Raw genomic sequence first — 16,086 nt, forward strand, 5'->3', positions numbered from 1 at the left:
AAATACAAGCAGTCCCAGGTTACTAGAGCAGAGAGTCACGAGCAGAATCTGAGGTGGGAACCGGCACTAAGGTAAGAAAAATGAACTGTAATTGAAAGGTCAGTCTTCATTCCAATCCCAAAGAAAGGGAATGCCAAAGAATGCTCAAACTACCGCACAGTTGCACTCATCTCACACGCTAGTAAAGTCATGCTCAAAATTCTCCAAGCCAGGCTTCAGCAATATGGGAACCGTGAACTCCCAGATGTTCAAGCAGGTTTTAGAAAAGGCAGAAGCACCAGAGATCAAATTGCCAACATCCGCTGGATCATGGAGAAAGCAAGAGAGTTCCAGAAAAACATCTATTTCTGCTTCATTGACTATGCCAAAGCCTTTGACTGTGTGGATCACAATAAACTGTGGACCATTCTGAAAGAGATGGGAATACCAGACCACCTGACCTGCCTCTTGAGAAACCTGTATGCGGGTCAGGAAGCAACAGTTAGAACTGTGCATGGAACAACAGACTGGTTCCAAATAGGAAAAGGAGTACGTCAAGGCTGTATATTGTCACCTTGCTTATTTAACTTATATGCAGAGTACATCATGAGGAACGCTGGGCTGGAAGAAGCACAAGCTGGAATCAAGATTGCTGGGAGAAATATCAATAACCTCAGATATGCTGATGACACTACCCTTATGGCAGAAAGTGAAGAGGAACTCAAAAGCCTCTTGATGAAAGTGAAAGAGGAGAGTGAAAAGGTTGGCTTGAAGCTCAACATTCAGAAAACAAAGATCATGGCATCTGGTCCCATCACTTCATGGGAAATTGATGGAAAAACAGTGGAAACAGTGTCAGACTTTGTTTTTTTTGCGCTCCAAAATTACTGCAGATGCTAATTGCAGCCATGAAATTAAAAGACGCTTACTCCTTGGAAAGAAAATTGTGACCAACCTTGATAGTATATTAAAAAGCAGAGACATTACTTTGCCAACCAAGGTCTGTCTAGTCAAGGCTATGGTTTTTCCCGTGGTAATGTATGGATGTGAGAGTTGGACTGTGAAGGAAGTTGATCGCCGAAGAATTGATGCGTTTGAACTGTGGTGTTGGAGAAGACTCTTGAGAGTCCCTTGGAATGCAAGGAGATCCAGCCAGTACATTCTAGAGGAGATCAATCCTGGGTGTTCATTGGAAGGACTTATGCTGAAGCTGAAACTGCAATACTTTGGCCACCTCATGCGAAGAGTTGACTCACTGGAAAAGACTCTGATGCTGGGAAAGGTTGGGGTCGGGATGAGAAGGGGACGACAGAGAATGAGATGGCCGGATGGCATTGCCGACTCTGTGGACATGAGTTTGAGTGAACTTCGGGAGTTGGTGATGGACAGGGAGGCCTGGCGTGCTGTGATTCATGGGGTCGCGGAGAGTTGGACATGACTGAGCGACTGAACTGAACTGAATAAAAATGGCTTCAGGCTCAATGTGGACAACATTGAGTTAAAAATTCCAAGAGGATCCAGTTATAAAGGGACCTCCACAGTACTATGATATTTACCTACAGAAGCTCAATCAGATTACCAGGATAATTATGAGAAAATGAACCATTTTGAAATATGCCAGAGCACTCCGTTCTTAAGGCCTGACTTCAGGGGAAACTAATTAACTGGAACCTAACCTGTTGGGTATTCAGTTCAATTCAGTCACTCGGTTGTGTCCAACTCTTTGTGACCCCATGAATCACAGCACGCTAGGCCTCCCTGTCCATCACCAACTCCCGGAGTTCACTCAAACTCATGTCTATCAAGTCGGTGATGCCATCCGGCCATCTCATTCTCTGTCGTCCCCTTCTCCTCCCGCCCCCAATCCCTCCCAGCATCAGAGTCTTTTCCAGTGAGTCAACTCTTCGCACGAGGTAGCCAAAGTATTGGAGTTTTAGCTTTAGCATCAGTCCTTCCAATGAACACCCAGGACTGATCTCCCTTAGAATGGACTGGTTGGATCTCCTTGCAGTCCAAGGGACTCTCAAGAGTCTTCAACACCACAGTTCAGAAGCATCAATTCTTCGGCGATCAGCTTTCTTCACAGTCCAACTCTCACATCCATACGTGACCACTGGAAAAACCATAGCCTTGACTAGACGGACCTTTGTTGGCAAAGTAATGTCTTTGCTTTTTAATATGCTATCTAGGTTGGTCATAACTTTCCTTCCAAGGAGTAAGCGTCTTTTAATTTCATTTGCAATCAGTGATAGCACAGTGATAGCAGAGCCTAGTTAAGCTGTGGAAGGGAAATACCCTATTCTCATCCACTCTGACTATCATGTCTGACCTAAGGGGGAAGGAAAAAACAGGGAAACATTCATGAAATTCACAGTCCAGAGATATAGGCTCAATAAGAGACTGAGACCTAATTGTTAGAACACTTCGCCTACCCCAATACCTTATCACCACATTACCAATGGCCTTTTTATAGCAATTCCTTTTACCAAATACCCTAGTCATGTCTAGCTATCTAGAAAAAGTTACAAGCTATACAGAAATGTAAAAACACAATTTGTAAAGATAAAACAAACATCAGAACCAGACATGGCAGGGATGTTGGAATTATTAGACTGAGTATTTAAAACAAGTACAATGAATAATTTAATTATGGATAAAATAAATAGCATGAAAGATGGGCAATGTAGGCAGAGAGATGGAAATCCCAGGAAAGAAATGATGTCAATAAAAAAAAATCCTGTAACAGAAATGAAAAATATCTTTGATAAGCTTCTTGGAAAGATGGCTGAGGAGATTTTCCCTGTGCTAGAAATGATATCACTAGACCCCTTGAACACTGAAAAGCAAGGAGAAAAAATGCTTAAATAAAAAACAGAATAAAGTATCTAGGGATTCTGGGGCAACTAGGAAAGGAGTTATGTATGGGGATACCAAAGGGAAAAGAAAGAGAAACTGAACAAATATTTGTAACACTAATGGCTGAAAATTTCCCTAAATTAATGTCAGACCAAACCACAGAAGAAGCCCAGAGAATACCAAAAAGAATAAGTTCCATAGAGGTACATTATCTCCAGACTACAAAGTTAAAGATAAAGAAATTCTGAAGGATGTCAGATAGAGAAAATACCTTGCCTGTGGAGAGAGAGAGAAAAAAAAAAAGACTAGATTCGACTTATCCAAAACCATTCAAGCATGAAGAATGGCGTGAAATAGTTGAGAGACACCAACCACAACCTAGAATTCTATGCCCTGCAAAATTATCCTTTAAAAAAGTGAAGAATTTTCTTCAGTTTAGTTCAGTCGCTCAGTTGTGTCCGACTCTTGCGATCCCATGAATCACAGCACGCCAGTCCTCCCTGTCCATCACCAACTCCTGGGGTTTACTCAAACTCATGTCTATCGAGTTGGTGATGCCATCCGGCCATCTCATTCTCTTAGTCATCCCCGTCTCCTCCCGCCCCCAATCCCTCCCACCATCAGAGTCTTTTCTGGTGAGTCAACTCATTGCATGAGGTGGCCAAAGTATTGGAGTTTCAGCTTTAGCATCAGTCCTTCCAATGAACACCCAGGATTGATCTCCTTTAGAATGGACTGGTTGGATCTCCTTGCAGTCCAAGGGACTCTCAAGAGTCTTCAACACCACAGTTCAGAAGCATCAATTCTTCGGCGATCAGCTTTCTTCACAGTCCAACTCTCACATCCATACATGACCAGTGGAAAAACCATAGCCTTGACTAGACGGACCTTGGTTGGCAAACTAATGTCTCTCCTTTTTAATATGCTCTCTAGGTTGGTTATAACTTTCCTTCCAAGGAGTAAGCGTCTTTTAATTTGATGAAATTTGTTTCTGGCATATCTGCCTTGCAAAAAGTATTAAAAAAATTTTTTTTAGAGAGAAGGAAAACAATATAGGTCAGAAACTCAGACTACAAAAACAAGAGCACTGCATAGGAAATAAGGTAAAATTAAACTTTTATTTTTCTTATTCCAAAGTGTTTTAACAGATGACAGTTATTTTTAAAAAATACTGACAATATAATATACATATACAGCTTAGGTATGATTTTATATGCTAATATATGTATGCATATATGTAAGTGAAGTGAAAGATGGCAGTTATACACAGGATGGCAGGAAGGAATTAGGGTTATTTTGTTATTGTAAGATGTTTGTGATACCGATGAAGTAGGATAGTGTTGTTTGAAAGTGGACTTGGATTCGCTGTATATATGTTTAATGATCATTGTGGACTAGGACAACCCTTTAAAAAAGTAAAAAAAAAATAAGTAAAATCAATATTCTGTGAAATGAGATAAAGTGAGATCTTATAAAATCCTCAACACTACAAAAGGTAGAGAAAAAAAAAACAGAAGATAAAAATAAGAACAAAGAAAAACAAGGGCAATAAATACAAAACCTATTAGATATAATAGATATGAATTCAACTATTCAGTGATGCTGAAGCTGAAACTGCAATACTTTGGCCACCTCATGCGAAGAGTTGACTCACTGGAAAAGACTCTGATGCTGGGAAAGGTTGGGGGCGGGAGGAGAAGGGGACGACAGAGAATGAGATGGCTGGATGGCATCACCGACTCGAAGGACATGAGTTTGAGTGAACTCCGGGAGTTGGTGATGGACAGAGAGGCCTGGCGTGCTGATTCATGGGGTCGCGGAGAGTCGGACACGACTGAGCGACTGAACTGAACTGAACTGAATTCAGTTATGACTTTGAATGTTAATTGATCTAAATCCACTAATTAAAAGAGCAACTTTGTCAGAGTGGATCAAAAAATACAACTCATCTGTTATGCTAGCTACAAGAAACCCACTTTAAAGTTATATGTAGATTAAATAGCTGGATAAAATGAATCCATTCCTTGGAAAGCAAAATCTTGTAAACTCACACAAGAAGAAACAGGCACTCTGAATAGGCCTATATATATTAATGAAATTGAATCCAAAATGAATAACCATCAAAAACAGAAAGCACAAGGCCCAGATGGGTTCACTGGTGAATTCTGCCTGATGGTTAAGGAAGAAATGATACCAATTCTCTATTATCTTTTTCCAATATATAGAAACAGAGGAAATATTTCCTAACTCTATGTCCTTACCCTAGTCCCAAAACTAAACAAAGACATTTTCGGGAAACTACAAATCAGTATCTCTTATGAATATTAAAGTGAAAATATTCAATAAAATAGCAGCAGATCATATCCAAAAAGTATAAAATGAATTACACACCATGACCAAATGGTACTCATGCCAGGTTTGCAAGGCTGTTTCAATATTTAAAAATCAATGAATATAATCCATCACATCAATAATGAAAAATAATGAAATAATAATGAAAAATGAAAAATCACATGATCATATTAATATGTGCAGAAAAAGCATTTGATAAAATCAAACACCTATTCATTAAAAAAAAACAACCTCTCAGTAAACAGGAAATAAAGAGAAACTTTCTCAACTTGATAGACTATCTACAAAAAAATCTACATGTAACATCATATTTAATGTGAATAACTCAAAATTTTACCACTCAGATTAGGTACAAGGCAGTGATGTCCTCTCTCAACACTCCTTTTCAACATCATTCTGGAAGTTCTTGGTAGTGCAGTAATGTAAGAAAAGGAAATAAAGACATACAGATTGGGAAGAAATAAATAAAGCTATCTTTGTTTACAGATCACATGAGGGTCTGTGTAGAAAATCTGAAAGAATTAACAAACCTCTCTGAAACTAATAAGCCATTTATATCAAGGTTGCAGGATTCAGAGTTACTGTACAGAAGTTAATTGCTTTACTTTATACTATAATGAACAAGTGAAGTTTGAAATTAAAAACACATTACCATTTATATTGCACATGAGCATGCTATGCCCAACTCTTTGTGACCCCCTGGAATATCACCTGCCAGGCTTCTCTGTTCATGGGATTTTCCAGGCAAGATTCCCGAAATTGGTTGCCATTCCCCTCTACAGGGTTTCTTCCTGACCCAAGGATTGAGCCCTCATCTCCAACATCTCCTGCATTGGCAAGTGGATTCTTTACTACTGAGCCACCTGGGAAACCCACCATTTATATTAGTACTCCCCAACATGAAATGCCTAGGCATAAAGGAAACAAATTATATATAAGATCTCTATGAGGAAAACTACATGACTCTAATGAACATAAGCAAAGAACTAAACAGATGGATATATATTCCATGTTAATGGATAGGTAGACTCAATATCATAAAGGTGTCAGTTCTTCATGTGATCTATACATTTGATACAATCACATTCAAAATCACAAAAAGCTATTTTGTGGATACCAACAAAATAATTGAATAAAGTTTATATGAAGAGTCAAAAGACCAGAATAGCCAACACAATATTGAAGAAGAAGAACGGAGTTGTAGGCCTGATTCTAGTTGACTTTCAGTTCAGTTCAGTCGCTCAGTCATGTCCGACTCTTTGCGACTCCATGAATCACAGCACGCCAGGCCTCCCTGTCCATCACCAACTCCCGGAGTTCACTCAAACTCATGTCCATCAAGTCGGTGATGCCATCCAGCCATCTCATTCTCTGCCGTCCCCTTCTCCTCCCGCCCCCAATTCCTCCCAGCATCAGAGTCTTTTCCAGTGAGTCTACTCATCGCATGAGGTGGCCAAAGTATTGGAGTTTCAGCTTTAGCATCAGTCCTTCCAATGAACACCCAGGACTGATCTTTAGAATGGACTGGTTGGATCTCCTTGCAGTCCAAGGGACTCTCAAGAGTCTTCTCCAACACCACAGTTCCAAAGCATCAATTCTTCGGCGATCAGCTTTCTTCGTAGTCCAACTCTCACATCCATACATGACCACTGGAAAAACCATAACCTTGACTAGATGGACCTTTGTTGGCAAAGTAATGTCTCTTTTTTAATATGCTGTCTAGGTTGGTCATAACTTTCCTTCCAAGGAGTAAGCGTCTTTAAATTTCATGGCTTCAGTCAGCATCCGCGGTGATTTTGGAGCCCAAAAAATAAAGTCTAACACTGTTTCCATTGTTTCTCCATCTATTTTCCATGAAGTGATGGGACCAGATGCCATGATCTTAGTTTTCTGAATGTTGAGCTTCAAGCCAACTTTTTCACTCTCCTCTTTCACTTTCATCAAGAGGCTTATTAGTTCCTCTTCACTTTCTGACTTTAGGACTTATTATAAAACTACAGTTTCAAGCAAAAGAATAGACAGATCAATGGAACAGAGTAGAGAGCCTAGAAGAAGACACCTATAAATATAGTCAACTGCTCTTTGACAAAAGAGTAAAGGCAATACAGTAGGGCAGAGATAGTGTTTTCAACAAATGCTGCTGGAATAATGGGACATCTCCATAGAGAAAAGTAAATCTAAACCCAGACTTCATACACTTCACAAAAATTAACTCATAATGGATCATAGACCGAAGTGTAGAATGCAAAACTATAAACCTCTTTGTTGTTGTTAAGTCGCTAAGTTGTGTCCGACTCTGCAACCCCATGGACTGCAGCCTGCCAGGCTTCCCTGTCCTTCACAATCTCCCAGAGTTTGCTCAAATTCATGTCCATTGAGTTGGTGATACCATCCAGGTATCTCATCCTCTGGCATCCCCTTCTCTTCCTGCCTTCAATCTTTCCTAGCATCAGGGTATTTTTCAATAAGTCGGCTCTTCACATCAGGTGGCCAAAGTGTTGGAGCTTCAGCTTCAGCACCAGTCCTTTCAATGATTATTCAGTGTTGATTTCCTTTAGGATTGACTGGTTTGATCTCTTTGTTGTCCAGTTCAGTTCAGTCGCTCAGTCATGTCCGACTCTTTGAGACCCCATGAACCTCAGCACACCAGGCCTCCCTGTCCATCACCAACTCCCAGAGTCCACCCAAACCCTTGTCCATTCAACCATCTCATCCTCTGTCATCACCTTCTTCTCCTGCTCTCAATCTTTCCCAGCATTAAGGTCTTTTCTAATGAGTCAGCTCTTTGCATCACGTGGCCAAGGTATTGGAGTTTCAGTTTCAACATCAGTCCTTCCAATGAACACCCAAGACTGATCTCCTTTAGGATGGATTGGTTGGATCTCCTTGCAGTCCAAGGGACTCTCAAGAGTTTTCTCCAACACCACAGTTCAAAAGCATCAATTCTTCAGTGATCAGCTTTCTTCACAGTCCAACTCTTTCATCCTTACATGACTACTGGAAAAAATATAGCCTTAACTAGACAGACCTTTGTGGACAAAGTAATGTCTCTGCTTTTTAATACGCTGTCTAGGTTGGTCATAACTTTCCTTCCAAGGAGTAAGCATCTTTTAATTTCATGGCTGCAGTCACCATCTGCAGTGATTTTGGAGCCCAAGAAAATAAAGTCAGCCACTGTTTCCCCATCAATTTGCCATGAAGAGATGGAACCAGGTGCCACGATCTTAGCTTTCTGAATGTTGTCCAAGGGACTCTCAAGAGTCTTCTCCAGCACCACAGTTCAAAAGTATCGATTCTTTGGTGCTCAACCTTCTTTATAGTCTAACTCTCACATATATACATGACTCCTGGAATAGAAGAAAACATAGTTGATCTTGGATATGGTGCCTTTTTAGATATAACACTAAATACCTTATTAAAGAAATAATTGATAACCTGGACTACATTAAAATAAAACTTTTGTATGTGAAAAACAACATCAAGAGAATGCGAAGGCAAGCCACTTAATGAAAGTAAATATTTGAAAAAGAAATGTCTAACCAAGAACTGTTATCTAGAATATACAATGAGCTCTTAAAACTTAACAATAAAGTTAACAACTTGATTAAAACTTGATAGGCCAAAGGTCTCAACAGAGACCTCAGGAAAGAAGATATACAGATAACAGTTAAATGCATTAAATGATTCTCCACATCATTTGTCTTCAGGGAAATGAAAATTAAAACAACAAAAAGATACCACTACACATCGAGTAGAATGGCCAAAATCCAGAACTCTGACAACACCAAAATGCTGATAAGAGTGTGAAGTATCCTTTCACGTTGTTGGTGTAGAATCAAAACAATATAGTCATTATGAAATACAGTTTGGTGTGTGTGTGCTAAATTGCTTCAGTCGTGTCCAACCCTTTGCGAGTGAACTGCAGCCTGCCAGGCTCCTCTGTCCATGGAATTCTCCAGGCAAGAATACTGCAGTGGTTTGCCATGCCCTCCTCCAGGGGCCTTCCTGATCCAGGGATCAAACTCACATCTTATGTCTCCTGCATTGGCAGGCAGGTTCTTTATCATTAGTGCCACCTGGCAGCCCCTAAACATGCTTTTACCATGCAGTCCAGCAATCATTCTCCTTGGTATTTAGCCACAGGAGGTTTATATCCACACAGAACCTATACATGGATATCTATGGCAGCTTTTCTGTAATTGCCAAAGCTTGGAAGCAGCCTTCCAAGCTGTCACCTACAGTAGTAGGTAAATGTGTAAATAAACTGGTGCATCTAGAAGATGAAATATTTAACTTTAAGGAGAAATGAAGCAGTCATGAAAAGATATGGAGTAAATTTGACTGCATGTTATCAAGTGTAAGAGGCCAATTTGAAAGGCTACATACTATATGATTCCAACTACCAGATACTTTGGAAAAGGCAAAACTGTAGAGAAAATGAGAAGGTCGGTGGTTGCTAGGGGTGGTTTGGGATGGGAAGAAGGATGGATTAGCAAGCACAGAATTTTAGGACCATGGAACTATTTTGTACATTATTGCAGTGATGGATACACAAACCCAGAGAATGTACACAACACCAAGAGTGAACCATAAGGGGAACTATTGACCTTAGTGATCAGGATGTGTCAGGTCAGTGTAGGTTCATCCCTGGTAACAGAGGCACCACTTGGTGCAGTCATTGATAATTGATAATAGGGGCAGGCAAATTATGCTTGAGTGGAGATAAAGGGCTTAAGAGAAATTTCTGTACCTCCGTCCCAATTTTGTTTTCAATTTAAAACTCTTTGGCAACTTTTCTTTAAAAAATTTGAAACAGTATTAACAAAATGATGTGAGTAAATAATGTTTAATCAGAATCAGCAACTTATTACCTTATAATGTAAAGATGCTACATTTTTGGTAGTTTCAGCTAGTCATAAAATGTTTATTTTATAGTGGACTATAAGTTCCATGAAAACAAGGACTGTGACTTTTTTGTTTGATAGTACACACTCACTTTTAACAAAGACCAGTTTATCAGAAGGGCTCAAAAATAATTTTGAAAGAATAGTTTTCATTAACTTTATTAATTATGCTAAAATTATGTATCAAAAATATTTACCAATAACCAGAATTCTTTGAGCTAGAATGCCTCATTTTCTGTGGCTGGAGGGTAAGGAAGAAAGAGATCAGAGAGAGAAAAAGAGAGAGATTCTAGGTAAGCCATGGGACTCTGATCAGTTTCCCCCATCCAGCAGCTTGGTTTTCAGGGAAAAAAGCGTGAAGCGAGATTAAGGGCCACTCCAAGAGGAGCCTTGATTCACTGGCACTTTTGACTCACTGCAGAGGTGGGCATAGAGTCCTGCAGCCAGAGGGAGCCCTTAGGCAATGAAATGTAGATGCTGGCAATTTAAAAAGTCAGGTTAGTTTACACAGACATGTAAGGGACAAGGCAATATGAATGGAGAAAACAATAGAAACTGCTCTAGTTTGCTTGTTTGAATATAGAGAGAAAGTCATAGAGATACTTAATAGACGTTTATGTTTATTTTCAGCTGTGTTTCAGAATCTGGAATAGCTACTTGTAGTCAGGCAATTGGGTTTCCCAAGCAGTGCTAGTGGTAAAGAATCAGCCTGCTCCATGCAGGAGACCTAAGCTAGCTGCAGGTTCGATCCCTGAGTGGGGAAGATCTCCAGGAGAAGGGAATGGCTACTCACTCCAGTATTCTTGCCTAGAGAATCCCATGGACAGAGGAGCCTGGTGGGTTATGGTCCATAGGATTGCAGAGACAGACAGGACTGAAGAACTTAGCCTTTACAATCACTAAACATTTCTTGACCTTGTTGATGTCTCAGGACTGTCCTCCTCAACTGAGTGGATACATGAATGGATTGAAAATTGAAGTCCATATTGTTGATTGCCAGGGTGATACATTCACTTAGAAACCACTCTGGTGCCCTTTGTTATTTGGAGCCCATATTTCAGAGCTAAACCTGTACTAAGCACAGACCTTCTCATCTTGTGAATGTTGATTAACAATCAGTTTCAAGGGATTAATCCATATACTTCAGAATGGAGACTCAATTTCATCTTTTTAAAAATAAAAAATAAAATGGAGAACTACACTTGAAAATCTTGTGTGTCAATTCTCTTGGGCATTATCTAAACCTTTTCTAACACCAAGTATGGGCAGTAGGTGAGGGGTGGATCAACTGAATGGTTTTCCGGGCAAGTCTTGAGCCAGCAGTCGCAAAAGACATTAAAATAGAAAGTAGAAGTGCATGAAGTCAGCAGAAAATAGACACCGTAAGGGCAAAATCAGCAATAATGTAAACAGTCCAAAGTGGAATCACCAAGTAGTTAAAATGTGGGTAGAATTAAAAAAGAGATGAAAATATTAGGAATCAAAAGTAATAATAATAAAAAAAAGAAATTATGAAATATGTCAACAAAAGTCAGGTACCCAGAAACCCTGCACTATGTGTCTTATGATGTGGTTTGAACAGTGATGTTTGCAAAGTCTCTGGAAGACTGTCCTGTAAACCTGACCGGAGGATGCCTGTGTCCTCCATGGGGAAGCAAGTCCAGATTCCCTCCTGCGGACCTGGAGAGGGAGAAGCATGCCCACTTCCTATCCTCACCCCCACCAGGAGGCTGATCTGGCGCTGCTCTCATCACGGAGACTTCTACCAGATATCAGAATAAAACTGGACTGAAAGTATTTTTAAATACCAATGATACTTTCAGGTGGGGAATATACTTGATATATTATTTACAAAGAACATATTTTCTAATATCTTTTTCCTTTGTAGTCTATGAAACAATGTTTGCTAAAAAAGAAGATTGGCAAGGATTAGAAAGACGTGAACTCCTTAAGTACTTCAACGACTGTGGTCATTTCCCAACCCACCAGCAAATTGATGAGGTTTGGGAGCTGGTCCATAGAGGTAAGTCATTTTCATTTTTTTTTTCTTCTTTTTGTTTCTCCTTCTTTCTTTCTTCCCTATTTTCCTCCCTTTATCTTTCCTATGTTTCTTCTCTTACTTTCTTTCAGTTCAGTTCAGTCACTCAGTTGTGTCCAACTCTTTGTGACCCCATGAACCGCAGCACACCAGGCCTCCCTGTCCATCACCAACTCCTGGAGTCCACCCAAACCCATGTCCATTGAGTCGGTGATGCCATCCAACCATCTCATCCTCTGTCATCCCCTTCTCCTCCTGCCCTCAATCTTTCCCAGCATCACAGTCTTTTCCAATGAGTCAGCTCTTCACATCAGGTGGGCAAAGTATTGGAGTTTCAGTTTCAACATCAGTCCTTCCAATGAACACCCAGGACTGATCTCCTTTAGGATGGACTGGTTGGATCTCCTTGCAATCCAAGGGACTCTCAAGAGTCTTCTCCAACACCACAGTTCAAAAGCATCAATTCTTCGGTGATCAGCTTTCTTTATAGTCCAACTCTCACATCCATACACGACTACTGGGAAAACCATAGCCTTGACTAGATGGACCTTTGTTGGCAAAGTAATGTCTCTGCTTTTTAACATGCTGTCTAGGTTGGTCATAACTTTCCTTCCAAGGAGTAAGCGTCTTTTAATTTCATGGCAGCAATCACTGTCTGCAGTGATTTTGGAGCTCAGAAAAATACAGTCAGCCACTGTTTCCACTGTTTCCCCATCTATTTGCCATGAAGTGATGGGACCAGATTTGTCTTATAAATCCCTTTTTTCAAATTGTTAAAACCTAATGTTAATATACATATGAAAGAAGATTTAAACAACAGGTTAAGAGTTAATACAGTATCAACCTAGAGGGGTTGATACTAGAGGGTGGGATGGGGAGGGAGATGGGAGGGAGTTTCAAAAGGAAGGGGACGTATGTATACCTAGAGCTGATTCATACTGAGGTTTGACAGAAAACAGCAAAATTCTATAAAGCCATTATCCTTCAATAAAAAATAAATTAAGAAAAAAGCTACCTTTAAAGGAGTGAAGGAGATGATTTTAGCTTTTAAAAAGCTTTTAATGTGTTTTTGGTACAGTATGTTGTATCCGAATACACTTAAAACCACCATATTTTAAATACTGATGCTACAGTGATTTCTCCTGAATATATTTGGTACAAAAAATATAGTCAAGTTTGAATGTTTAAACATTATAAATTATTGCCAACACAATAAAATCGTTTCTTTTCTTAACAGTAAATAAGCAAAAGGATAGCATGCATTGTATAGGAATTTTTAATAAGTTAAATGGAACAACATTTCTCCTTTCTTTATACTGGTAAGGGGGTGGAAATTGTCACCAAGGTGTGGGAAGTCTCAATGAATTTTTCTTAACTCCTTAAAATTCTTCTCAACATTTCTTTCTATGTTCACCCTAATGCTATGGCTTTCTACCATGTTTAGAGATGATGAATGAGGTATCCAAAATTTAATTGAGAGGAAAAGGTAAAAAACAAAGCAAAATATTTCAAGATCTTTTTTCCTAATAGAGGATAAGGGCCCACATGCCAGTAGGAAGGTATGATTAATGTTGGACTGACAAGGTTGAAGCTTCATTATGGGTTGAAGTTCTCTTTTTAGTTCTTAGTGTAAATTGACCTAATACTTTACCTATGTATGGGCTTTGTTTTGCCACTGTTGCATTCTTAGTACCCAGAAAAGTTTTCTAGGCTCTTAGTAAATTTGTTCACAGACTGGAGAGGCATCCAGGTCACTTTGAATGTTTAAGCAACTTTTTCCCACTGACAAAAACATTGAGCATTTATTATAGAAAATCTGAGAATATAGAAATATATAAAATTACTTACAAATAGCAATTAACATTTGATGCTTATCATTCCCAGTTTTTTCCCTTCACATAGAACATTTTTATAAAAATTGGAATATTCTACATGTTGGGCTTACTGGTAAATAACCTGCCTGCCATTTCAAGAAACATTGGTTTGATCCCTGGGTCGAGAAGATACCCTGGAGAAGGAAATGGCAACCCATGCCAGTATTTTTACCTAGAAAATCCCTTGAAGCCTGGTGGGCTACAGTCCATAGGGTCACAAAGAGTCTGACACGACTTAGTAACTGAGCACACACACGTTGCAAAATCTACACTTTTTGCTTAACAGTACTCCTTAGTTCCAAGTCATAAATAACTTATAACATTATTTATGACTGAGTAATAACTCTATCATAAAAGTATTCTGTAAAGCATTTACTATTGTACATTTAAATTCTTACCATTTTTATTTATAATAAATAAAATTCAAAAAGTTGAATGCAGCAAAGTGGAATCAATTAGAGATTTCAGAAGCTTATTCTGATTAGTGTTAATAATTTAAAATATAAGTTTTTCTTCAAATTAAATTTCATAGTGGTATTTTCCTTTACTAATTATTTTAGAGTGTATCATAGAGGCTTAGGTTCAGAGCATGGCTTAGTTTTATTTATTTATTTAATTTCTTTGATTTGGATCATTTTTGTTTTTTTTTATTGGAGACAAATTACTTTACATTAATATATTGGTTGGTTTTGCCATACATTTACACGAATCCGCCCTGGGTGTACATGTGTTTCCCTTCTTGAATCCCCCTCCCACCTCCCTCTTTCCCATATCCTCCCTCCAGGTCATCCCCATGCACCAGCCCCAAGCATCCTGTATCATGCGTCAAACCTGGACTGGTGATTCATTTCACATATGATAATATACATGCTTCAATGCCATTCTCCCAAATCATCCCACCTTCACCCTCTCCCACAGAGTCCCAAAGACTGTTCTATACACCTATGTCTCTTTTGCTGTCTCGTATACAGGGTTAAGGTTACCATCCTTCTAAATTCCATATATATGCATTAGTATGCTGTATTGGAAGGAAAGTTATGACCAACCTTGATAGTATATTAAAAAGCAGAGACATTACTTTGCCGACCAAGGTCCGTCTAGTCAAGGCAATGGTTTTTCCCGTGGTCATGTATGGATGTGAGAGTTGGACTGTGAAGAAAGCTGATCGCCGAAGAATCGATGCTTTTGAACTGTGGTGTTGGAGAAGACTCTTGAGAGTCCCTTATACTGCAAGGAGATCCAACCAGTCCATTCTAAATGAGATCAATCCTGGATGTTCATTGGAGGGACTGATGTTAAAGCTGAAACTCCAATACTTTGGCCACCTCATGAGACGAGTTGACTCACTGGAAAAGACTCTGATGCTGGGAAAGGTTGGGGGCGGGAGGAGAAGGGGACGACAGAGAATGAGATGGCTGGATGGCATCACCGACTCTGTGGACATGAGTTTGAGTGTGCTCCGGGAGTTGGTGATGGACAGGGAGGCCTGGCGTGCTGTGATTCATGGGGTCGCGGAGAGTCGGACACGACTGAGCGACTGAACTGAACTGAACTGAACTGATGCTGTATTGATGTTTTTCTTTCTGGCTTACTTCACTAATAGGCTCCAATTTCATCCACCTCATTAGAACTGACTGCATTCTTTTTGATGGCTGAAAAATACTCCATTGTGTATATGTACCAAAGCTTTCTTATCCATTCATCTGCAGATGGACATCTAGGTTGCTTCCATGTCCTGGCTATTATAAACAGTGCTGCAATGAACATTGGAGTACATGTGTTTCTTTCTATTCTGGTTTCCTCGGTGTGTATGCCCAGGAGTGCGATTGCTGGATCATATGGCAGTTCTATTTCCAGTTTTTTGAGGAATCTCCACACTGTTCTCCATAGTGGCTGTACTAGTTTCTATTCCCACCAACAGTGTAAGAGGGTTCCACACCCTCTACAGCATTTATTGCTTGTAGACTTTTGGATAGCAGCCATTCTGACTGCTGTGAAATGGTATCTCATTGTGGTTTTGATTTGCATTTCTCTGATTATGAGGGATGTTGAGCATTTTTTCATGTGTTTGTTAGCCATCTTT

At 39.6% G+C, this 16,086-nt stretch overlaps 1 protein-coding gene across 2 annotated transcripts in view; it reads left to right on the plus strand.

The window, feature by feature from the left end:
• The window catches only part of IQCM (IQ motif containing M), a 472,445-nt gene that overhangs the window by 203,898 nt on the left and 252,461 nt on the right, over positions 1-16,086 (plus strand). For both annotated transcript variants that reach the window (XM_088827822.1, XM_088827821.1), the window contains exon 10: positions 11,980-12,114. In XM_088827822.1, coding sequence (XP_088683948.1) covers positions 11,980-12,114 — 135 coding nt within the window. The remainder of the gene's footprint in view (positions 1-11,979; positions 12,115-16,086) is intronic.

Source organism: Moschus berezovskii, chromosome 19, assembly GCF_049115385.1.
Source record: "Moschus berezovskii isolate FMDL1 chromosome 19, NW_MosBer_1.0, whole genome shotgun sequence".
In the NCBI taxonomy this organism is placed as follows: Eukaryota; Metazoa; Chordata; class Mammalia; order Artiodactyla; family Moschidae; genus Moschus; species Moschus berezovskii.